This window comes from Ranitomeya variabilis, chromosome 6 (assembly GCF_051348905.1).
Source record: "Ranitomeya variabilis isolate aRanVar5 chromosome 6, aRanVar5.hap1, whole genome shotgun sequence".
Lineage (NCBI taxonomy): Eukaryota > Metazoa > Chordata > Amphibia > Anura > Dendrobatidae > Ranitomeya > Ranitomeya variabilis.
The window spans coordinates 134947338-134973961 of record NC_135237.1 but is presented as its reverse complement, the minus strand read 5'-3'; the positions used below and the strand labels follow the sequence as shown (position 1 = coordinate 134973961).

Sequence of the window (26624 nt, the reverse complement as noted above, 5' to 3'; positions counted from 1 at the left end):
GCTGCAGTGATAGTTGACTTTGTGGAACTTTCTCCCATCTCCCTACTGCATCTCTGGAGCTCAGCCACAGTGATCTTGGGGTTCTTCTTTACCTCTCTCACCAAGGCTCTTATCCCATGATTTCTCAGTTTGGCTGGACGGCCAGGTCTAGGAAGACTTCTGGTGGTCCCAAACTTCTTCCATTTAAGGATTATGGAGGCCTCTGTGCTCTTAGGAATGTTGAGTACTGCAGAAATTAATTTGTAACCTTGGCCAGATCTGTGCCTTGCCACAATTCTGTCTCTGAGCTCCTTGGCCAGTTACTTTGACCTCATGATTCTCATTTGGTCTAACATGCACTGTGAGCTGTGAGGTCTTATATAGACAGGTGTGTGCCTTTCCAAATCAGGTCCTATCAGATTAATTAAACACAGCTGGACTCCATTGAAGGAGTAAAACCATCTCAAGGAGGATTACAAGGAAATTGACATGTGACTTAAATATGAGTGTCTGAGCAAAGAGTCTAAATACTTATGACCATGTGATATTTAAGTTTTTCTTTTTTAATACATTTGCAAAAATTTCTGTTTTTTTCAGTCAAGATGGGGTGCAGAGTGTACATTAATGAGAAAAAAAATAACTTTTTTGAATATACCAAATGGCTGCAATGAAACAAAGAGTGAAAATTTAAAGGGGTCTGAATACTTTCCGTACACACTGTAGATTTATTTTTTGTTTTTCTTGCCCAGATGTAGAATCTTGCTTTTCTTCCTGAGGCATTTCCTCCTTAATAAAATGGAGCATCTGACTCCAACATATTTTACACTTAAAGTATATTAGAATAATGATTAGATTACTACAATAAATAGATAGACATTTAAGATCAAAATCAATATTAGCTTCAGAATCCTCCCTTTAAATTGAATTCAATGAAAATCATTGGACCATAAAAATCATCTAAATCCTGCAATGAAACCAGAGATCATGTACAGGTAATGAATATAAAATGTACTATTTCCTATTCTATGACCACACAAAATTATCACTATATATATGTATCGAGTTTTTAAAAGATAACGTGACATAAGAAATACATTTTTCTTATACTCAGTTTGGCAAGATGCATGTTTCACATCCCCTTCCCAATGTGAACATCTGTGTACACATGATTAAATTTATATTCAGAAACAAACAGCCTTTTAATGCCAGCATTGTTGATCCAGCCTATGTCATATAGTATATTCCCAGCTGATAAGTCCTATTAGCTGCATTGTAAGTGTGTCACAGGGTTTTCAGAAATGATAAATTAAATGGTCATAATTAGTCCTAGACTTTCCCCTCCTAATATTTTATCCTAAACATATTACATTGGGAAGCCCAGAGTCAATCTACTGAGTCAAACAGCAGAAAATCAATCTTGTATGTTATCCATAATCCAATGTCTGCTTCTTTTGTGCAGATAATAGCGCCTGGGGTATTATCAGGCGGCATAATTATAGCTTTGCCTGTAGAAGTTGTCATACTGTATTGTCTGCCAAAACTGAGAATATCCTCCAGCGGTAGCCAAAAGTCTAAAAAATATATAGCTTATTGATCACATTAAAAACTGTAGTAGCAGGTCACCAAAAGAGATCCATAGACAAATGAGAAGCAGACCAACTAGTTTCAGCTTAAAGCCTTAATTCATGGTGAATTTGTATGTATGAATCTGTATTGTATGAGTACAATCCACTTTCCGGGTTTTTCAAGGTAATTATTATGTAAAACTTGCTGGATTTTTATGTAATTTAAACTTCTTTAGGAATTTTATAAAAACTACCGGGATGTGCGGGCGCCGAGCGGTGCGGGGGGGCTGCAGGGCTGCACTGGGATGTGCGGGATCTGGGCGGTGCTGGGGTCTGCGGGTGTGTGTGGTGGGTCCGCTGGCCGTGCTGGGGTCTGCTTTGGGCGGGGGGTCGTCGGTGTGTGTGTCTGTGTGCAGGCATCATCCAATGGGACTACAAGTCCCATCGGGCTATGCCTGCTACTATGACAGTGAGTGACACATTAGCCAATGATGTAACAGTAGTAGTCCCATTGCAGCGCCCCCACTGCCGCAGGGCCGAGGGGTACCCGGTACCGGGCCTCTGAGTCTCTGCTCTGGGGTTGTCACGGTGGATAGGCCCAGTCCGTGACCCTGCTGAGGGGCGTACAATAAATAATAGATGTGGATGATGGTGGTAGTGTAGTGCCGGTCGTAGTCAATAACGAGGACACCAGGTTGCAGTCTCTTTACCTCTTTACTGAAGGTCTCAAAGTCCTCAATCCGGAATACGGTTAACCAGGCTGCGCAAGTCCGGCCGGTCCGATGGCACCTCCAGAGTTCCCTTTGCAGGTGGAAATCTGTGCCTTCCTACTAGCGCTATGTGTTGTGGTCCTCCCCTGCTGAGCTTACGGGATAGTCCCCACAACTGTTGTGTCTGTTTCTCGTGTTCCCTCACAACTCGATTAGATGATCTTCTGCTAATCCTCCGTCCCTCCCAGGTGTTACGGTTGGGACGCACCCGTATGACGGGTAGGCTCAGAGCTCTTCCGGGACCCTAGAGTCGCCCCTCTCCAAAGGTTGCCCCCTATGTCTGCGTAGGTGATTTAAGTGAGACAGCCAGCCCGCCTGTGACTGACTGTCCTGCCGTTGGTTTGAAGTATGGCTTAGAGCTCTGTACCTCCTCGGCGTTCCGGCCGCCGGTTGTTTGCGCCTCAGTAGGATGTTGCCTCGATCTTACAGCACGACTCCTACTGGTATTCTCCTTCTTGCTTTGATCTCGTTTCTCACTCAGCACAATAAATCTCGCTTCTTGTCCTTTCTTAGGGCACCGCCGCTATGAAGTGCAGGCGCGGTCCCGTAGCTTTCTCTCTGTTTGCTAGGCCTCTGTCAGGATCCCACCCCTGACAGGGACCCTACCGAATCTTCCCCAACAACACCCTCTGCCACAAGGTGTTGCCCGGTTCCAACCCAGTCAGCGTTCTCTCTCACTTCCTGCCTGACCCCCAGTTTTACCAGTATGTGAGGAGTGGCCTAATGAATAGTACCCTTAGCTCCCCCTGGAGGCCCGACTGTGAAATGTATTGGTGTCTGTGATACCTGGTCAGATGAACTCCTTCAGTGCCATCAGACGTACCATAGCCCCCCTTAGCGGCGGAGCCACAGTACTGCAACGACCAGGACTCTGGGGCACTGCACTCCCCCCCGGTTAAATCCAGTACTCCTGGACTGGGAAGAAAACAACAATACATGTCAGCAAAAAGACATACAATTTTTGTGAGTGCAATAACAATAAGCATACTTGAACAGCGCTTCCCTTTATGGGAGGTGAGGACACTTGAACGTTACAAACATGGTTAAATACTTTTAAATAACTTTACTATAAATAACTTTTCTTACCCAACCGGGTATTCTACTAAGTGCAAAATTTTTGAACATTAATTTAACATTGCCTTTAAGGACGTACACTCTAAATCCACTAAAGACCTTCTTATATCACATATAAGGCTAATTAACTTTTATGGATTCTCCTACTTTAAATCTGCAGGACCGCCTGTCCTAACTGCTCCAGACCTACTGCCTCTCCTTTCTGTTACAGGACCGCTCCTTTCCGCCCGAGCCTACTGTCCTTCCACTAATATACACAGTATAGAACATATCATTTTTCTTTCAGTTTAGGATCACTGAGCCATCTCTATATGGCTCCTAGGAGGACTCACTACTAACCCCCACGGGTTCACTTCCTGTCCTCATTCCTCTATTAACATTATTAAACATTTCTTACAATCAACTAGTTGGTTACATTTAACTTTCACATATCAACATCATCAATACTTTCTTTTCAGGACATTATTGTCACTCAACCATCTTAAGGCAACACTGTTCATAAGTGCAGGATGCGAACATCCCCTTTAAGAGGGGACCAAGTCTCTATGAGGTAATGCAACTTTTCAAGCTGCAAGTCCGTATGCAGCAAGGACTCCAGTGCAGGTTCCAAGAACCGTATCTTCGCAAAGAGTCCGTCTTTATGTAAAACCAGTAGAGAGCACCTTTAAGAAGGTGCAAACTATATACAAGGAGTTTGTATCATGCATTGTTCATGATTCCGCAGTTCTTTGATAACTTGTGCAAAAAGTAGAAAACAAACAAAAATAAGAAACAATAGGGATCCCGTGTCAACAAAGGGATCCCTTTAAAAGTTAACCCTGGACGGGTTTTAGCAGCAAAATAACAGAGAAAACAATTAACTATTTACAATCATTGAAGCTTACTCAGTCTTGTAGTGTAGGGGGTGGTCTTCTTCCAGGCCTCACCCGGCCAACGGGTCGCCTTGGTGTAGCAAGGGCCGGTCCTGGCTCCAGCAGCGACAGGATCCCTCGCCGGGATGCCCTCCTTGCTTGTGGGCGAGCGCGACCCAGAGGCACGCGGTGGACCCGGACCTCCTGAGGTTCCGCGGGGACGGGCTCCGGCACCTTCCCTGCAGAAGGCTCGTCCTCCGGCGTTCCGGCAGCAGCCTGGAGGGCGACGCACCGCTGGACGCCTCGAGCTATCCAGCCAGCTTTGCCAGCTTCCCTCCTCCACCGGGTGTAGGTCACCGCACCGCCAGGCTCCAGATCGGGATCGTACCTTCCCCCGCAGGGCTCCACTTCTTCCCGATCCACACGGACCTGCAGTGGCTCCCCGATCTCCTGTATAACTCCCCTTCCTTTCCGGGAGTTAAAGGATATTACTACACACCAGTGTGACGGTGGAACCTCCTCAACGCTCCTCAGATCGACCTGGGCTGCCGGTTGGGGCCTGTTTCGCCACGCTGTCATCAGGCGCTGCAGGTGCTCCGCCTCCGGCAGGATCCTCAGGCCCTGTGCCTGCAGCTCACACTCCGCCGCGGCCGGGATAAAAGAAGCGGGAGACACCGGAGACAGGCGGACCTCCGTGGGTTGGCCCAGCCGAGCGATTACACGGGCATCGGCTTCCAAGCGGTAGGCTACCTGCCGGGCCTCAGCTGCAGCCACACACTCCTCGGACATCGGCCATGGGGGTTGGCCTATCGGTAGCTCCGCAAGGGTCAGTTCCCGCAACGATGGCGCGTCCGGGGCTGTGTCAGGTTGTGCAACCTCGTGCTGAGTTGGGTCATTCGCACGCGGTGCTTCCGGCGTCGCCATTTTCGCTTCTTCTCTGGTGTCCTCTTCCCGCGGTCTCTTTCGTGGGCGGCCCCGTCTCCATGGTCTCCATCCTCCAAAGAGAATGAGGAGGCGGACCTCGGCTGCTGTCGGACACGTCCTCAGGACACAGAAATATTTAGACTGGGCGGCCATTGTCCTTCGCGCTCTCCAGCTTGTCTACGCCCACTCCACGCCCCTCTTCTGCTCCTGCGCTCTCCTCAGCGCTGTAATGGTGGCGGATTTTGGCGGCAAGTGGCACAGCACAGCCTTTGCAATAAATCACAGTCCAAGTATAATAAATCACAGTTCCAAGGCACACATGACCCGATTCCTCAGGCGTAAGTAGATCCTGTTCGTGACGCCAAGTTTGCAGCGCCCCCACTGCCGCAGGGCCGAGGGGTACCCGGTACCGGGCCTCTGAGTCTCTGCTCTGGGGTTGTCACGGTGGATAGGCCCAGTCCGTGACCCTGCTGAGGGGCATACAATAAATAATAGATGTGGATGATGGTGGTAGTGTAGTGCCGGTCGCAGTCAATAACGAGGACACCAGGTTGCAGTCTCTTTACCTCTTTACTGAAGGTCTCAAAGTCCTCAATCCGGAATACGGTTCACCAGGCTGCGCAAGTCCGGCCGGTCCGATGGCACCTCCAGAGTTCCCTTTGCAGGTGGAAATCTGTGCCTTCCTACTAGCGCTATGTGTTGTGGTCCTCCCCTGCTGAGCTTACGGGATAGTCCCCACAACTGTTGTGTCTGTTTCTCGTGTTCCCTCACAACTCGATTAGATGATCTTCTGCTAATCCTCCGTCCCTCCCAGGTGTTACGGTTGGGACGCACCCGTATGACGGGTAGGCTCGGAGCTCTTCCGGGACCCTAGAGTCGCCCCTCTCCAAAGGTTGCCCCCTATGTCTGCGTAGGTGATTTAAGTGAGACAGCCCGCCTGTGACTGACTGTCCTGCCGTTGGTTTGAAGTATGGCTTAGAGCTCTGTACCTCCTCGGCGTTCCGGCCGCCGGTTGTTGCCTCGATCTTACAGCACGACTCCTACTGGTATTCTCCTTCTTGCTTTGATCTCGTTTCTTACTCAGCACAATAAATCTCGCTTCTTGTCCTTTCTTAGGGCACCGCCGCTATGAAGTGCAGGCGCGGTCCCATAGCTTTCTCTCTGTTTGCTAGGCCTCTGTCAGGATCCCACCCCTGACAGGGACCCTACCGAATCTTCCCCAACAACACCCTCTGCCACAGGATGTTGCCTGTTTCCAACCCAGTCAGCTTTATAACTAACTTCCTATCCAACCCTCAGTTTTACCAGATTGTGAGGAGTGGCCTAATACATAGCACCCTTAGCTCCCCCTGGAGGCTAGACTGTGAAGTGTATTGGTGTCTGTGATACCTGGTCAGGTGAACTCCTTCAATGCCATCAGACGTACCATAGCCCCCCTTAGCGGCGGAGCCACAGTACTGCAACGACCAGGACTCTGGGGCGCTGCACCATCATCCGGCTAATGTGTTGAATGTAAAAAAACACATACACATATACTGACATACAACATACATATAGACATACAACATACATGCAACATAGAAAATGTGACATGCAACATACAACATGCAACATACACGATGCAACATACACCATGCAACATGTGACATGCAACATACGACATGCAACATACGACATGCAACATACACCATGCAAAATACACCATGCACCATGCAACATGTGACATGCAACATATGACATGCAACATACAACATACACCATGCACCATACAACATGTGACATGCAACACACCATACAACATGCGACATGCAACATACGACATGCACCATGCAACATACATCATGCAGCATACGACATGCAACACACCATACAACATGCGACATGCAACATACACCATGCAAAATACACCATGCAACATACGACATGCAACATACGACAGGCAACATACAACATGCTACATGCAACATATTACATGCGACATGCAACGTGCGACATGCAATATGTCACATGCATCATGCGACATACGGCATGCAACATACACCATGCAAACATACAACATACAACACATACATACAGTACATACAACATACATATAGACCTACAGTACATACATATAGACATACAGTACATACAACATAGAGTACATACTCACATAGAGTACATACTCACCATCACATTGTCACCTTTTTTTGGTAGATCATTGAACAGCAAGGTGGATTGTTGCTGAGGGGAAAAAAAAATCTTTAAATCTTCAGCTTAGTGAGTGTGAGCGAGCTGAGTGTGACCTGAGCGTAAGTGTGAATGGTGGTAAGTGTGACTTGTGATTCAGTGACTTTGTATTCAGGGAGTTTCCAAGGGAGGAATTGCTGAATTGCTGTCTATATTTTATTAATACTTTGTATTTATTTTTATTTAACGTTTCTGTCTGGTGCAATCCCCATTAGGAAATGTGCTCCACTATTGTTAATGCCATCCAGTGCACATCTTGCCACATGTATGCAGTCCTTGATCAGCCGGTCGAGGGTGCATACTGCTGTGCGAGATGTGAGCACGATGAGCATTTGGAAGCCCAGATTCTGGATCTAAATGTGCAGCTGGCAACACTGAGATCCATAGACAATATGGAGAGGAGTCTTCTGCTCACTGAGCAGATGCTCAATGGGAATAGATGAGGGGGGATGGTAGGATGGAGCTGCAGGACAGTGAAGTAGCTAGCTGGGTGACATTCAGAAAGCAGGGTAGAGGGAAGAGTGCCAGGGAGGCTAGTCCTGATCTGGCACACCCCAATAAGTTTGCTAAGTTGGCAGATGAGGGGGGTGCCAGTACAGGTGCAGCACTGCTGCAGCAAGGCATGTCCTCTGAAAGCCGGAGGAGTGACTGCTACAGTAAGGAGAGAAATAGGAGAGCAGTACAGGCCAGACAGGTGCTGATAGTGGGGGACTCAATTATTAGGGGAACAGATAGGGCAATCTGTCACAAAGATAGGGATCATCAGACGGTGTGCAGCCTACCTGGCGCTCGAATCCGACACATCGCTGATCGGGTGGACAGATTACTGGGAGGGGCTGGTGAGGACTCAGCGGTCATGGTGCACATTGGCAAAAATGACAAAGTTAGAGGTAGGTGGAAGGTCCTTAAAGATGATTTCAGGGAATTAGGCTGCAAGCTGAAAGCAAGGACCTCCAAAGTGGTATTTTCCAAAATACTGCCTGTACCACGTGCCACGCCAGAGAGGCAACGGGAGATTAGGGAGGTTAATAAGTGGCTCAAGAATTGGTGTAGGAAGGAGGGGTTTGGGTTCCTGCAGAACTGGGCCTTCTCAGTTGGCTACAAGCTCTACGCTAGGGACAGGCTGCACCTCAATGGGGAAGGTTCAGCTGTGCTGGGGGAGAAAATGGCTAGAAGGTTGGAGGAGTGCTTAAACTAGGGATGGGGGAGAGTATTCAATTTATAGAAGGGGAAGATAGGGCAGATAGAGACCTGGGCACAAATAAGGAAGTTGGGGGTGGCGGTGGCATGGGGGGTGGAGTTAGAACAGTTAATAATTTAAGAAAGAATAGAGGTACAGAGAGGAACATCAAGTGCATGTATACTAATGCCAGAAGCCTCGCCAACAAAATGGACGAATTAGAATTAATGTTGTTGGAGCATAATTATGACATGGTGGGGATATCTGAAACATGGCTGGATGAGAGTCATGACTGGGCTGTTAACTTACAGGGATATAGCCTGTTCAGAAATGACCGTACAGATAAGCGAGGGGGAGGGGTGTGTCTGTATGTAAAATCGTCCTTAAAACCCATCCGGCGTGATAATATAGGTGAATTTAATGAAAATGTAGAGACCCTGTGGGTGGAGATAAGGGGAGGGGGAAAAAACAATACATTACTGATAGGGGTTTGTTATAAATCTCCAAAAATAATGGAAGCAATGGAGAATATCCTCGTAAAGCAAATTAGTGAAGCTGCGACTCAAGGAGAAGTCATTATTATGGGGAACTTCAACTACCCTGAAATAGATTGGGGAACAGAAACCTGCAGTTCCAGCAAAGGTAATCAGTTTTTGACAACTATGAGAGACAATTACCTTTCACAACTGGTTCAGGACCCAACAAGAAGGGGGGCACTGCTAGACCTAATATTAACCAACAGGCCAGACCGCATATCAAATATAAGGGTTGGGGGTCACTTGGGGAATAGTGATCACAAAATAATAAGTTTTCATGTCTCCTTTAATAAGATGTGTAGTAGACGGGTGACAAGGACACTAAACTTCAGGAGGGCAAATTTCCAACGGATGAGAGAGGATCTTGGTGCAATTAACTGGAACGATATCCTGAGACATGAAAATACACAAATAAAATGGGAGACGTTTATTAGCATCCTGGATAGGACCTGTGCACAGTATATACCGTATGGGAATAAACATACTAGAAATAGGAGGAAACCAATATGGCTAAATAGAGCTGTAAGGGGTACAATAAGTGACAAAAAGAAAGCATTTAGAGAATTAAAGGAAGTAGGTAGTGAGGAGGCATTAAATAAATACAGAAAATTAAATAAATTCTGTAAAAAGCAAATCAAGGCAGCAAAAATTGAGACAGAGAGACTCATTGCCAGAGAGAGCAAAAATAACCCCAAAATATTCTTTAACTACATAAATAGTAAGAAACTAAAAAATGAAAGTGTTGGCCCCCTTAAAAATAATCTGGGGGAAATGGTGGATGAGGAAAAAGCCAATATGTTAAATGACTTTTTTTCATCAGTATTTACACAAGAAAATCCCATGGCAGACAATATGATCAGTGATAACAAAAATTCCCCATTAAGTGTCACCTGCTTAACCCAGCAGGAAGTACGGCGGCGTCTAAAAATCACTAAAATTGACAAATCTCCGGGCCCGGATGGGATACACCCCCGAGTACTGCAGGAATTAAGTACAGTCATTGATAGACCATTATTTTTAATCTTTAAAGAGTCCATAATAGCAGGGTCTGTACCACAGGACTGGCGTATAGCAAATGTGGTGCCAATATTCAAAAAGGGGACAAAAACTGAACTCGGAAATTATAGGCCAGTAAGCTTAACCTCTACTGTGGGTAAAATCCTGGAGGGCATTCTAAGGGATGCTATACTGGAGTATCTGAAGAGGAATAACCTCATGACCCAGTATCAGCATGGGTTTACTAGGGACCGTTCATGTCAGACTAATTTGATCAGCTTCTATGAAGAGGTAAGTTCCGGACTGGACCAAGGGAACCCAGTAGATGTAGTGTACATGGACTTTTCAAAAGCTTTTGATACGGTGCCACACAAAAGGTTGATACATAAAATGAGAATAATGGGGATAGGGGAAAATATGTGTAAGTGGGTTGAGAGCTGGCTCAGAGATAGGAAACAAAGGGTGGTTATTAATGAAGCACACTCGGACTGGGTCGTGGTTAGCAGTGGGGTACCACAGGGGTCAGTATTGGGCCCTCTTCTTTTTAACATATTTATTAATGACCTTGTAGGGGGCATTCAGAGTAGAATTTCAATATTTGCAGATGACACTAAACTCTGCAGGGTAATCAATACAGGGGAGGACAATTTTATATTACAGGATGATTTATGTAAACTAGAAGCTTGGGCTGATAAATGGCAAATGATCTTTAATGGGGATAAATGTAAGGTCATGCACTTGGGTAGAAGTAATAAGATGTATAACTATGTGCTTAATTCTAAAACTCTGGGCAAAACCGTCAATGAAAAAGACCTGGGTGTATGGGTGGATGACAAACTCACATTTAGTGGCCAGTGTCAGGCAGCTGCTACAAAGGCAAATAAAATAATGGGATGCATTAAAAGAGGCATAGATGCTCATGAGGAGAATATTATTTTACCTCTATACAAGTCACTAGTTCGACCACACTTAGAATACTGTGCACAGTTCTGGTCTCCGGTGCATAAGAAAGATATAGCTGAACTAGAGTGGGTGCAGAGAAGAGCGACCAAGGTTATTAGAGGACTGGGGGGTCTGCAATATCAAGATAGGTTATTACACTTGGGGCTGTTTAGTTTGGAAAAGCGAAGACTAAGGGGTGATCTTATTTTAATGTATAAATATACGAGGGGACAGTACAAAGACCTTTCTGATGATCTTTTTAATCATAGACCTGAGACAGGGACAAGGGGGCATCCTCTACGTCTGGAGGAAAGAAGGTTTAAGCATAATAACAGACGCGGATTCTTTACTGTAAGAGCAGTGAGACTATGGAACTCTCTGCCGTATGATGTTGTAATGAGTGATTCATTACTTAAATTTAAGAGGGGACTAGATGCCTTTCTTGAAAAGTATAATGTTACAGGGTATATACACTTGATTCGTTGATAGGGCGTTGATCCAGGGAACTAGTCTGATTGCTGTATGTGGAGTCGGGAAGGAATTTTTTTCCCCAATGTGGAGCTTACTCTTTGCCACATGGTTTTTTTTTGCCTTCCTCTGGATCAACATGTTAGGGCATGTTAGGTTAGGCTATGGGTTGAACTAGATGGACTTAAAGTCTTCCTTCAACCTTAATAACTATGTAACTATGTAACCTTGATCCCCGAAGCCAGTGTCACCTGTAAAAAATATTAAAATAATAAACAAACAATATACTCACTGATCCACAGATATCCAATTAAAACGAGTGTCCCACGACGATCTCCCATGGAGAGCAGCAGCATCAGCTGATGTGACCGCTCTCCAGGGGCTCCAGGAATACAATGACGGAGGTATCCTTCCGCACTGTATCCCTCCGCCCCTGTGAGAAATAGTGCCTAGTCTCACTTGTGGCACTGCTGTGTGGGAAAATTCCCACGCAGCTTTGCCATAAAGTGAGACCCTGAACTGAGGTAACCTCTTCAGTGATACACTGCAGGAGCCATTGTCTCCTGTCTGTGTGTTACTGAAGGCCCTATAGAGCAGTGACATCATCTCATGTCACTGTTCTACAGGGGAGATCGTCGTGGGACACTCGTTATTAATTGGACTACAGCGGACAGGTAGTATACAGTTGCTTTATTATTTTTAATTTTTGCAGGTGAGCAGGTAAGTATGGTGAAATTAAGAATATTAAAATACTTTTTTCTGGCTGCGTCTTTTTTTTAACCCTTTCACTACTCTAGGATTAATAATGGATAGGTGTCTTATTGACGCCTCTCCATTATTAACCCGGCTTAATGTTACAATAGCAAGGTGACATTAACCCCTTATTACCCCATATCCCACCGCTACAGGGGAGTGGGAAGAGAGGGGCTAAGTACTGGAATTGGCACATCGTACAGATGTGCCATATCTGGGGCAGCTGTGGACTGGTATTTGTAGCCGGGGGGGCCAATATCCATGGCCCCTCTCTAGGCTATGAATATCAGCTGGCACCTGTCTGCGTAGCCTTTCTGGCTATAAAATACAGAGGGCCCCACGTCATTTTTTTGGGGGGTACCCTTATTTTATTAGCCAGTAAAGGCTACACAGACAGCTGCAGGATGATTTTCATAGCCTAGAGAGGGGCCAAGGGTATTACCCCCTTCCAAGGCTACAAATATTGGCCCCCGGCCATCGGCTTTCCCCCTCTGGCGCAGAAAATTGCTCAGGAGCCCACATAATTTTTTGTTCCTTTTTTTAACTGAAACATATTGTTCATTAACCCCTTTCTGCCAGCTGACGGAATAGTACGTCAGCTGGTAGTATCCACCGCTTTGAAGTGGGCTCCGGCGGTGAGCCCACTTCAAAGTCGCAACATGTCAGCTGTTTATCAATAAAAAAAAGAATTAACCTGATCTCGAAGTGGCATAGTGAGAAAAAAAATCAAAAGCCAAAATTATGTTTTTTTGGTCGCCGCGACGTTGCATTAAAATGCAAAAACGGGCGATCAAAAAAACGTATCTGCAAAAAAGTGGTATCATTAAAAATGTCAGCTCAGTGTGCAAAAAACTAGCCCTCACCCAACCCCAGATCAAGAAAAATGGAGACGCTGCGGAAAATGGCGCAATTATTTTTTTTTTTTTTTAGCAAAGTTTGGAATTTTTTTCACCACTTACATAAAAAAGAACCTAGATATGTTTGATGTCTATGAACTTGTAATGACCTGGAGAATCATAATGGCAGGTCAGTTTTAGCATTTAGTGAACCTAGCAAAAAAGCCAAGCAAAAACAAGTGTGGGATTGCACTTTTTTTGCAATTTCATCGCACTTTGAATTTTTTTCCTGTTTTCTGTTACACGACATGGTAAAACCAATGGTATCGTTCAAAAGTACAACTTGTCCCGCAAAAAATAAGCCCCCACATGGCCATATTGACGGAAAAATTATGGCTCTGGAAAGAAGGGGAGCAAAAAACAAAAACGAAAAAAGCTCCAGGGGTGAAGAGGTTAAGAAACATGGATATGTACATATCTATGGAAATAGATAGATAGATAGAAATATCTCTGTATGTATCTATCGATCCATCCCATATCTATCTATCTGTGTGTGTAATGGAGTGTGGGTTGGACAAATGTAAAAGAGGAGGTTGGACAGAAATGACATCACAAATCTTTTTGAAGATAGAGGGAGGGGTTTGGGTGTGTTTTGGAGTGGGTGTGCTAGGTTCAGGCTAAGAGGCCAATGCAATGCATCATGGAACTTGTAGTATTAGAGCACAATAAGTCAGGAGAAAGGAAGTTGTCAATTAACCCCATGAGAGCTGGATCCAGCACTGAGGATGTGCTGCTACAGCATGATAAAAGGTAATATTGCTAAAATAAACACAGTGGATGTTTTCAATGGCACATAATAGCAAGATTTATGAAAAAAAAGTTATAGTAGTGGACAATTTCTTTAAAGATTATTATGAAACAAAACAGCTTGAAATAAAAAACAATAAGTATTTTCCCTGGGACTGTCCGACTCAGACTCCGCAATTTCCCTGACTCCTGACTCCATCTGCACGACTCAGACTCCACAGCATTGCCTCACTACTGATCATGTACATAAAGTGCTGCACAGATTCATCTCAATTAAAAGCCCAGATCCTTAGAGCAGGAACAGAACAGACATTTATAGGACATAACGTTCCCAAATACTTAAGAAAACATTTACAGCATATCCTGCATTGTACTACTGTACCCAATGTATTATATATTTTAGGAGTTGGAGTCGGTCTATTTTATACTGACTCCGACTCCACCAAAAGGGACACCGACTCCACAACTCCAACTCAACAGTCCTGATTTTCCCCATTAGAAATCTCTATGTAGCGCTAGAATTGTAAAATGCATTCATATGTATACAACTTATATATGTATATATTGTAGGGATTTATGCTTCCAGGTAGGTAGCGTTCTCACATGCACTGGATTCTTGTATCAAAGCAGTGTAATGTTTATTTTTTGACTAGTTGCACAGTACCAAAAAAAAGCATAAATATGAATCCCTAGCCTTGTCAAGGTACTAACAACACAGACCCTGGCTACTCAGACACAGTTGATCTATTCACAAACCAGTCGAACAAAACAATGATCATCCATAGCAACAATTGATAATTGCAGTTTGATGCACACGATCTATTCAGACTATTCTCTGAGAGAGACTCTGGCTTGTCTCTCTCTTCAGCTTCAACACAAATCCACTCTGGTCAGCTTCCCACAGCTGATTGACTAGAGTGAACACCTAGCTTGGTTATATGCAGAGCCAGCCATGTGCCCTAATCAGAGCCTGTAGAGCTAGGTCTATGTAGTGGGTGAAATAATGATTGAACACTACCAATTTTCTAAGTAAATATATATGCCTAAAAGGTGCTATTTAAATGAAACCTCACCAGATGTTGGTAACAATCCATCCAATCTACACAGGCAAAGAGATCAAACCAGTAGCGTAGCTACTAGGGGGCAGAGGGGGCCATCACCCTGGGCCCCGCGCTCTGAGAGGGCCCACCCGGAGCTACGCTACTGTAACTGCATCGGCATGCACAGCGCCCCGATGCAGTTACATTCTGCGGCAGAGCAGGTAGAATCAATTTCCCTGCTCTGCCGCTATGGGGCCCCTGAGCAGGCGAGGCCCCAGTGCCAGCAGTGGGCCCCCCGCCTGTTATCGCAAGGTGAGCTGTATCGGCATCTAGCCGATACAGCTCACCGCATTGATGAGGGAAGGAGAGCTGTGCTGCGCTCCTTCTCCCATCATCCCCCACACTGACAGCAGGCGCGATGACATCACCGCCCGGCGCCCACTGTCAGTAGATGAGCGAGAGCAGGGAACGCCGCTGGAACAAGGAGGAAGAGAGGTGAGTATTTATTTTTTTTATAGGATCTGCCTATGGGGGGTGCCTTATATATAGGATCTGCCTATTGGAGGGTGCTGCCTTATAGATAGGATCTGGCTATGGGCGGTGCTGCCTTATATACAGGATCTGCCTATTGGGGGGGTGCTGCCTTATATACAGGATCTGCCTATTGGGGGGTGCTGCCTTATATACAGGATCTGGCTATGGGGGATGTTGCCTTATATACAGCATCTGCATATTGGGGGGTGCTGCCTTATATACAGGATCTGGCTATGGGGGGTGCTGCCTTATATACAGGATTTGCCTATGGGGGTGCTGCCTTATATACAGGATCTGCCTATGGGGGTGCTGCCTTATATAGAGGATCTGCCTATGGGGTGCTTCCTTATACTACATGATCTGCCTATGGGGTGCTGCTTAATACTACAGGGTCTGCCTATGTGGGTACTGTCTTATACTACAGGGTCTGCCTATGGGGTGCTGCCTTATACTACAGGGTCTGCCTATAGGGTACTGTCTTATACTACAGGGTCTGCCGATAGGGGTGCTGTCTTATACTACAGGGTCTGCCGATAGGGGTGCTGTCTTATACTACAGGGTCTGCCTATAGGGGTGCTGTCTTATACTACAGGGTCTGCCTATGGGGGTGTTGCCTTGTACTTTATTGAGGACTATCTGGAACATTATACTATATGGAGGTTATCTATGGGGCTATCATACAGTGTGGGGATTACAGTGAGGGGGCCATCATACTGTGCTGGAGCCATCAGTTTGGAGGCTAATAAGGGGTCAGTATACTGTGTGGGTGGTACTATACAGTTAGGGGGCATTATACTGTGTATAGGGGAGCTGTACAGGGGGGAGACTCAGGACATTATTAAATGTAAAGTGGGCACTTATTGTTATAGGGGAACTCAGGTTACTGTGACTATCAAAGGGGCACACAGGGCAATATTACTTTCTAGGGGGCAAAATGTGGGCACTGTTTTCTAGGGCACTTGCACCCGGCATTACTTTAGAGGCCACACAGCAGGTGCAGTAATAGGGACACATATGGCAGCAGCGGCTCAGTATTGGGGTATCAGGTGCGTAATAGGGACACATACGGCAGCAGCGGCTCAGTATTGGGGTATCAGGTGCAGTAATAAGGACACATATGGCAGCAGTGGCTCAGTATTGGGGTATCAGGGGCAGTAATAGGGACACATACGGCAGCAGCGGCTCAGTATTGGGGTATCAGGGGCAGTAATAGGGACACATACGGCAGCAGCGGCTCAGTATTGGGGTATCAGCAGGATGAGGAGTTTGTGCAGGTTGAGAATAGATGGTGTTGGGGCTGGAATATTAGAAGTGAAACGTGTCTTTGTTGTAATCTCTGCAGACGAGTCCTGGCTGGAAGAAGTTGTCATGTCGGTCTGGGCCAGATGGAAAAGACGTGAAAAGTGAACGATTCCATCATAAAGGACATCAGCGGTAAGACATTATAACTGTGCTGTTATCTATTACATGTTCTGCAGGGCTGGTATCTACCACTGACCATATGGCGGTAATATCCATGTTGGTCGTTATATAGAGATTATCTTCAGTAACATCGCGGTCATCTGCTGAGGTTCTCCTCCACTATTAGAGCGCGTATCCCAGTTATAATCAAGGTTACCTGGTTAGGGGCCCACTCAGAAGCTTCGTCCCCCCTGAGCCAAAATCCTAGCTATGCTACTGGATCAAACCATAGATGTCTAAAAATTAAGTTATATGTGATAATGAGAAATGACACAGAGAAAAAGTATAGAAACCAACTTACTGAAATGTATTTAATATTTTGTACAAAAGCCTTTTTGATGATTGATGACAGCTTCAATATGCCTCCTGTATGGGGAAACTAGATGCGTGAATTGCTTGGGTGTGATTTTGGCCCATTCTTCCACACAAACACTCTTCAAATCCTGAAGGTTCTGTGGGCTCCTTCTATGAACTGTTCTATAGGATTCAGATCAGGTGCTTGGCAGGGCCATTCTAGCAGTGTTATTTTCTTTTTCTGAAACCAATTGAGAGTTTTGTTGGCTGTGTGTTTGGGATCATTGTCTTGCTAAAATGTCCACCCTAATTTCATCTTCATCATCCTGGTAGATGGCAGCATGAAGTTTTCCTGTGCTGTATCCTGAAATTTAGCACAACACCATGATGTTTCATAATGTGAAAATTAGAAATTTAATCTGCGTTATTTCTGAATATCTTCAGATTGCACGAAAATTAAGGAAGTGGTTGACCCCCTACATTATGGCTCCTGACAGACCCCATTGTTTATAATTGTCTATAAGAGTCTGACTGGCTTCTGTCACAGTTTCTGATTTGGTCAGATCTGCAATGGAAGCTCTGAGTGGAACCTCCAGCACTGGTCCTATGTAATTCATCTAAAATTGCCTCAATGTTACTATATATCACATAGATGTCACAGTGTTCTAGCTTCTGTTAAATATCTAGATTGATTAAAATACGAAGTACATTAGTTCCCTGGTGGAATTTGCTTGTTCCAATCCAAGGCCATCCCATAATTACATTGGTCATTCTTCAATAATACAAAGCATATCGGATTCAATTAGTCTTATATTAATATCATAAAAATGACCAGGCTGTACTGTGCTAATTGAATATGAGAATGGATAAGCAACTGCATCCCCTTTCTACTTCAAGCATTTTAATTAAAAATGGTCTACAAATCTTCAAATTAAATTTCTGTTTATCTTTTCACATCCATGATGATTGCTGTTTAGTCATGGAAAACCTCATTCTATTCACAAACTTGATGTTTACATTTAATATTCAATCTAATCTGCAGTTGTGCTTTATCTATAGAAAAGCCGTGTAGTTTAGAATAATTAATATGGATGAAAATGTATTTATTCAAATATTAGATATTATCCCCCAAGCGCTCGAACAGAATTATCATTTTTTCTCATACAATATAAATATTGACAAGAAGATAGTAATTATTTATTATCTATCAGGTTTGTAATCAGTGATACATATCAAGATGCTTAGAAAAAATTCTAATTATTTTCCACTTTGTATAATTTCTATGTTACTCAATGCTTATGATGTAGATATGTTATCAAGAACTTGAAGCTCTTATCACCAGGGCCCTTCACCGAGCAAATTGTGGGTGCCAATGGCTGTTTCGCTATAAGGTCTACTGGTCATCGTTTAATCCCTTACCGACATCGGGCGTAATAGTACGCTAATGTCAGTCTCCTTCCCTTTGATGTGGGCTTCGGCTGTGAGACCACATCTTTCCAGTGACATGTCAGTTGTTTTGAACAGCTGACATGTGCCCGCAATAGCCACGTGTGGAATCGCGATCCACCCATGGCTATTAACCAGTTAAATACCGCTGTCAAACTCTGGCAGTGACATTTAAATCGCGCTTCCGGCCATTGGGCCAGAAATACGCACACCGGTGACCCCATCACATGATCACGGGTCACCGATGTGTTTGAATGACTACCTGAGTTCTCCCGGAGACTTCTATGGTTGTCAGTGCCAGCTTGCTGTGAGCGCCACCCAGTGATCGGAGCTCATAGCAAGTCAGTAAGTCTGCTATATAGAGGCAATCTGAACATCGCCTCTATGTAGCAGAGCTGATCGGGCTATGGCAGCTTCTAGTGTCCTATGGAGACTATTGGAGCATGCCAAAAGTAAATAATAAATGTTTTTAAAAATATACAAAAATTAAAAAGATATTAAAGTTCAAATCACCCCCCTTTCGCCCCATTCAAAATAAAGCAAAAATAAAATCAAACATACACATATTTGGTATTGTCGCTTTCAGAAACGCCCGATATATCAATAAAAAAAGGATTAACCTGATCTCTAAACGGTGTAGCGAGAAAAAAAGTCAAAACGACAAATTACCTTTTTTTGGTTGCCGTGACATTGCATTAAAATGCCATAATGGGCAATCAAAAAATCATATCTGCACCAAAACATCAGCTTGGTGTGCAAAAAATAAGCCCTCACCCAACCCGAGATCATAAAAAATGGAGATGCTACGGGAATTGGAAAATGGCACTTTTTTTTTTTTTAACAAAGTTTGGAATTTTTTTCACCACTTAGATAAAAAAAGAACCTAGACATGTTTGGTGTCTATGAACTCATAATGACCTGGAGAATCATAATGGCAGGTCAATTTTAGCATTTAGTGAACCTAGTAAAAAAGCCAAACAAAAAACAAGTATGGGATTGCACTTTTCTTCATCGCACTTGGAATTTTTTTCCCGTTTTCTGTTACACGACATGGTAAAACCAATGGTGTCCTTTAAAAGTATAACTCATCTCGCAAAAAACAAGCCTTCACATGGCCATATTGACAGAAAAATAAAAAAGTTATGGTTCTGGGAAGAAGGGTAGCGAAAAATGAAAACACAAAACCAAAAAAAGCTCCAGGGGGTTAAGGGATTAAACATCTAAATTAGTGGCTATTCCCATTTTTCTAACACTTAGTGATATCATTAGCATAATTTATTTCAGCTAGCTCTTCTTTCAGGTAACATGCCAGTAGTGGTCTATGAGGGTGTTTAGAAAGGTAGTAAATAGTGATGAGCAAGTATACTCGTTGCTCGAGATTTCCCGAGCATGCTTGGGGGGTCTCCGAGTATTTGTAAGTGCTCGGAGATTTAGTTTTTGTTGACGCAGCTGCATGATTTACATCTGCTAGCCAGCATAAGTACATGGGGGGGTTGCCTGGTTGCTAGGGAATCCCCACATGTGCTTATGATGGCTAACAGATGTAAATCTTTCAGCTGCGGCGCTAAAAACTAAAACTCCAAGCACTAAAAAAATACTCGGATGACCCCCGAGCGTGCTCGAGAAATCTCGAGTAACGAGCATACTCGCTCATCACTAGTAGTAAATACAGAGTCTAGTAAATTGATTGTTTTGTCTAGTAGTGAGGTAATATAGATTGGTAAAGAGGGTCCCACAAGGTTCTTAGCTAACATTTTGATATAAGACCACTGTCATGCCACAGAGAGCTTCACATTAGGTCTCTAACCTGCAAAGAGATGCATTGTACAGCAACCACTGCCCAGTGAAACTTCACCAGTATAAGGAGTGACCCAGATGCCCGACAGTACCCATGCTGTCAGGCAAAGTCCCCATGGCTCCGAGCCACACCACCAGACAGGCACAGCAATAATGGCATAACGCCAAGTGAAAAGAACCAAAAAACCCACCTTCCACTTGGTCTCAGACAAAAGGCTGAGAACAAAATAGGCAACATCCCTTATGAAGTCTTCTGCTATTTTAAAAACATCTGAGCCAAATAGGATAGCGGGTACCAGGTGAAGCAAAAAAATCATGGGATACACTATGCAGTATAACATGAGTGTAGAAAAAGACATGCACTGCGCATCCAAATATTATACATTGAGCTACTCTGGCTACATAAAACGTGGAAAACCGAAAATGAAGGTCTTAGGCTGCCGTCACACTAGCAGTATTTGTTCAGTATTTTACATCAGTATTTGTAAGCCAAAGTGGGTGATAAATGCAGAAATGGTGCATATGTTTCTATTATACTTAGCCTCTAATTGTTCCACTCCTGGTTTTGGCTTACAAATACTGATGTAAAATACTGACCAAATACTGCTAGTGTGACGGCAGCCTTAGAGGTTTTTTTTGGGAGATCACTGATCATCGTCAGCACAGACAGAGAAGCTGGTCAGAGTTGCTGGCAAGACGGATGAAGCTAAATACAGGGTAATTTTGGAGGAAAACCTGACTTGAGACTGGGGCATAGATTCACCTTCCAGCAGGATAGCAACCCTAAACATAGTGCAAGAGCTATAGTGGAATAGTTTACATTAAAGTATTTTCATGAGTTTAAATGGCCCGTCAAAGTCCAGAATCTCATTGAGAATCTGTGGAGAGACTTGAAAATTGGTGTTCATAGACGCTCTCCATCCAATCTCACTGAGCTAGAGCTAGTTTGCAAAGACATGACAAAAATATCAGACTCTAGATATGCAAAGCTGGTATAGACAAAAGACTTACAGCAGTAATTGCAGCAAAAGGTCGTCCTAAAAAGTATTGACTCAGCAGGGCTGAGTACAAATTTAAGATTTATATTTCGAAAACCATGTATTATTTCCTTTACACTTCACAAATACTTGCTACTTAATATTGGTATATCACATAATATATTATACATACATACATATACATATAAGTGTTGAGCATGTCACCAATTTTCTAAGAAAATATATTTTTAAAAGTGACATGAAATTCTAACCAGATATCAAGAACAAGCCATCCAATCCACAAAGGCAAAGAAATCAAACCACAGATGTCCATGAATTAAGTTATGTGTAGTAATGAGAAATAACACAGGAAAAAAGTATTGAACACATGAAGCAAGAGAAGTGCAAAAAGCCATGGAAAGTCATGACACCAGCAGAATTCTATCAGTAATTAGAAAGCAATCCTACAACTTAGTGAAAAATAATGTCAGCTGGTTCAACTGATGGCCTATAAAAAGGTGTCTCATTATCAAGGTGCCACAGAAGAATCATCTCATGATGGGTAAAACCAGTGAGCTGCCTCAATACCTTTGCAACCTTATTGTTGCAAAACTTACTGATGGCATGGAAAGAAGAATTTCTAAGCTACTGAAGGTTCCAGCAACCATGACCACTGTTGGGGCGATACAAAAGTGGAAAAAAACATGATTTCACCAAAAAACCGACCACAACCAGATGCTCTCAGCAATATTTCAGACAGAGAAGTGAAAAGAATTATCATAAGAGACGTCCAAGAACCATCTGTGGAGAGTTACAAAAAAGCCTGGAATCAGCAGCTACAATTGTTCCAAAGAAAACAATAAGTAATGAACTCAATCTCAGTGGCCTGTGTGCACCCTCACCACACAAAACTCCATTGCTGAGCAAAAAGCATGTTCAAGTGCGTTTAAAGTATGCTCAAAAATATATCGACAAACCTGTGAAATACTGGGAGACTTTAGTCTGAACAGATGAGACCAAAATTGAACTATCTGGATATCATAATAAGAGAAATAAGTATTTGGTCCCCTACCAACCATTAAGAGTTCTGGCTCCTACAGACCAGTTAGATGCTCCTAACCAACTCGTAACCTGCATTAAAGACAGCTGTCTTAGATAGTCACCTTTATAAAAGACTCCTGTCCACAGACTCAATTAATCAGTCAGACTCTAACCTCTACAACATAGGCAAGACCAAACAGCTTTATAAGAATGTCAGGGACAAGATTATAGACCTGTACAAAGCTGAAATGGGCTACAAAACCATACGTAAGATGCTGGGTGAGGAGACAACTGTTGGCGCAATAGTAAGAAAATGGAAGAAATACAAAATGACTCAATTGACATCGATCTGGGGCCCCATGCAAAATCTCACCTTGTGGGGTATCCTTGATCATTAGAAAGGTGAGAGATCAGCATAAAACTCCACAGGGAAACTTGTTAATGATCTCAAGGCAGCTGGGACCACAGTCACCAAGAAAACCATTGCTAACACATTACGCCGTAAATGATTAAAATCCTGCAGTGCCCACAAGGCTCCCCTTGCTTAAGAAGGCACATGTGCAGGCCCATCTGACGTTTGCCAATGAACACCTGGATGATTCTGTGTGTGACTGGGAGAAGGTGCTGCGATCAGATGAGAGAAAAATTGAGGTCTTTGACATTATCTCAACTCGCCATCTTTGGAGGAAGACAAATGCTGCCTATGACTCAAAGAACACTGTCCCCACTATCAAGCATGGAGGTGGAAGCATTATGTTTTGGGGGTGTTTCTCTGCTAAGGGCACAGGACTACGTCACCGCATCAATGGGAGAATGGATGGAGCCATGTACTGTAAAATCCTGAGTGACAACCTCCTTCCAGGACATTAAAAATGGGTTATGGCTGGGTCTTCCAGCAAGACAATGACCCAAAACATACAGCCAAAGGAACAAAGAAGTGGCTCAAAAAGAAGCACATTAAGGTTATTGAGTGACCTAGTCAACCTCCAGACCTTAATCCCATAGAAAAATTATGGAGGAAGTTGAAGCTCTGAGTTGCGAAGCAACAGCCTCAAAATCCTAATGAGTTAGAGATGATCTGCAAAGAGGAGTGGACTAAAATTCCTCCTGAGTCCTGACATGAAAATACATCTGACTACTGTGCTCGCCAACAAGGGTTTGGCAGCAAGTATTAAGTCTTGTTTGCCAGAGGAATCAAATACTTATTTCTCAGTGCAAAATGAAAGTAAATTTATATAATTTATACTATGTGATTTTCTGCATTTTATTTTTGATATTTCTCAATGTTAAAATTAACGTACTCTTAAAATTATAGACTGCTCATGTCTTTGTCAGTGGGCAAACTTACAAAATCAGCAAGGGATCAAATCCTTATTTTCTTCACTGTATATATATATATATATTACCTTAGTGATTGAAACAAAACACAGTCAACAAAGTGGCAGATTTTATAAATACAGAACATTGAAATGTGTGAATATACAGTATATCCATAATATCTAATATTCTATTACTCAGTTAAATCTTATATCAACATGCTTATCATAAGCAGTTGTTAAATTGTTTTTCGAAGGGAATTATCTCAGGACAAATTATTTTGGTATATATCTATTTATGCCCAATTAGTCAGAGTCTGACCTTTGTGACCCCTTCTTATGATTAAAATGAAATGGATACTAGGAAAGGACTTTGCCATTTCTCGTTCACGTGACCCCTCTGAGCACCACATTGTTGTCAGTGGTCCGCAGATAGCTCTTGCCATTTTTCTGTGAGATTTGGATGTGAATATGAAGATGAAACATGACATAGTCTTGTGTCATAGTGACCTTGCGTTCATAGGTTGTGAATTTCATTATGAGCAATTTTCTCTGCACTCTGAAATCTATCTTGGGATAGCATGTTATGCTTGTGCTTTGGATACCTTCACTCCCATATATACAATGTATAGTAAGCGGATAGATATAAACTAAAATTATAGACTGAAACAGTTTTCTCCTTTGTTTTTTATCGTAGGCTTCTCCAGCTGCTCTTGCAAAAAGTGTTTTGGCTGAAGTTCCAAACCAAGTTGTGGACTATTACAATGGCAAAGGGATCAAACCAAAATGCGCATCTGAATATGAGTCTTCCAGAACACTAGGACCTTGAACTTCTCTGCACACTTTCACAACGTCTGAAAAAAACAATAATCATTATCATAAAAAATATATAGCACGTTTTAGTGATTTTTAACTTACCAACATATTTTTTTCTTGCATGTATTGCTGGAGGCTTGGATCAGCATAGCAATTGTATTGTTAAAGACTTTTTATGGAAACAAAAAAAAAAAAGAGTGCAGCATGTTGTCTCAAAAAATGGTTAATGTTTCTGTTTTTTTATACAGATTTGTTGAAATTTTGCTAAATTTCTTATCATATTTACACTCTAAAACCTTTTGAAGTACATCTTGAAACTCGTAGATACACCGTTTTATCTGCTGGGAAACAAATCTTTTTTTCTTTGTTAGACTGTAAGTCCATGGTGTTTCGCATGTCAGAAAATACAATTCCGATTTTACAGATTCTTTTAAATTACCTCTTGATACAAGTCGCCTACTTTACATTTTGTAGCCATTTTAAAAATACAGAAATGTGATGTTTTGTAAAAGGAGTTGACGTTTATAACAGCAAGTCCAGACAGATTTTTAATATGCTAAACTCATTATTATTTCTATAGCGGTATAATCTAATGATTAACATTGTAACACAGGTTATCATATTCACATAGTAACAATGGCTGAAAGATTTCAAGGTGTAACTTAGCTCTCGAGCAAATGTATTCTGACAGCACTGATGTTGGTAGACCATATATCTCTCAGTTCAGCCTCATAGATCTTCTAGTATTAAGTGTTGGAAATACTCTAAAAAGCACATTGTAGCTCATAGATATTTAGCTAACATCTGAAATAAAATGTCCGCACAAGACAAAAAGCACACGATGAAGCTATTTATATATTAAAATTCTAGTTTACAGTTTAGTGTTTTAAGGTCCTTATGGAGCACTCAAGCCCAGATACTTTTATATTGACATCATACTGTATATTTATCTGCTGTAAATCTGGAACTATTTGCAGCACTGGTGGACACAGACAGAAAAGGGCCCCTGTGAATAACAATAAATGGGCCTTTTGCAGTGCAAAGCTCTATCTACTTTGGTGGTGGAAATGGACCCCCTACCTCTTGAGCCCCTGTGCGACCACGCAAGTTGCATCAATGGCATGTCCACTCCTGGTTTGCAATATACAGTACATAGTAGACAAAATACATATAACCCAAGGATTTTGAAGCAGGGATCTTTAGAAATTCTGGATTTAGCTTGTTTATTTGGTATTAGACTACTTTTCAGGTCATGTCTTATACTGTATATAAACTGCATCATATTGGCATATATCTTATTATTTATAAGTGTAATATTATAGTTTAGGCTGTCTATTATAACTGTCCTAAAAGTGGACCCTACTATTGAGGCACACATTGTATTCATTGAGACATGCCATTCCTTAGTGGACAAAAAGTGGAGAATAACTCTTCGTTGACTACAAATAGCCATTGCTCACCTTTTAAGCTGCTTAGAGAGGCTGGGAAAGGTCCCTGGAAGTGGCACTATGGTGGCTACTATTTACCCATGGTCAAGCCTTATGTTCTTCTCTAACTGGACTGTGAGATTGTGGTAAGTCTTGCACTAATATGGTAGATAGTTAAATGATATGCCCCATTATTAGGATGTGCCTTTTTAAGAAAAAAAGAACTTGCTATAGATAAAAAAAAACAACCTAATGGAAACATTCTATCCTTGATCATTGACATTTTATATTAGATAAGTGTACATTATAGGGGTACAGTATATACTGACAACTGTAGGATTCTGTTATTGTGGTTGGTGCCACTTATGCAGTCAAGTGAGCCCATGTTGTGTAACATTATCCTTTAACATTTCTTATCATTGCTTATACTTCTGCAGAAGCACATGTAAATCAACATACAATCATGCTATCTAACTTATCTTGATGGCATATTTCAAGGCTAAAACCCATATTTATGTACTGATAACTACTCAGTTAAAGTAGTATTCCCATCTTATTGTTGGAA

The 26624-nt window shown here is 42.9% G+C and overlaps 1 protein-coding gene across 1 annotated transcript in view; it reads left to right on the top strand.

Moving 5' to 3' along the window:
* Positions 1 to 26295, top strand: part of CPNE4 (copine 4) — an 828774-nt gene extending 802479 nt beyond the window's left edge. The window contains exon 16 of the mRNA XM_077269031.1: positions 24514 to 26295. Within this exon, the coding sequence (XP_077125146.1) occupies positions 24514 to 24645 (132 nt within the window). The 3' untranslated portion in view covers positions 24646 to 26295. The remainder of the gene's footprint in view (positions 1 to 24513) is intronic.
* Positions 26296 to 26624: the final 329 nt, after the last annotated feature.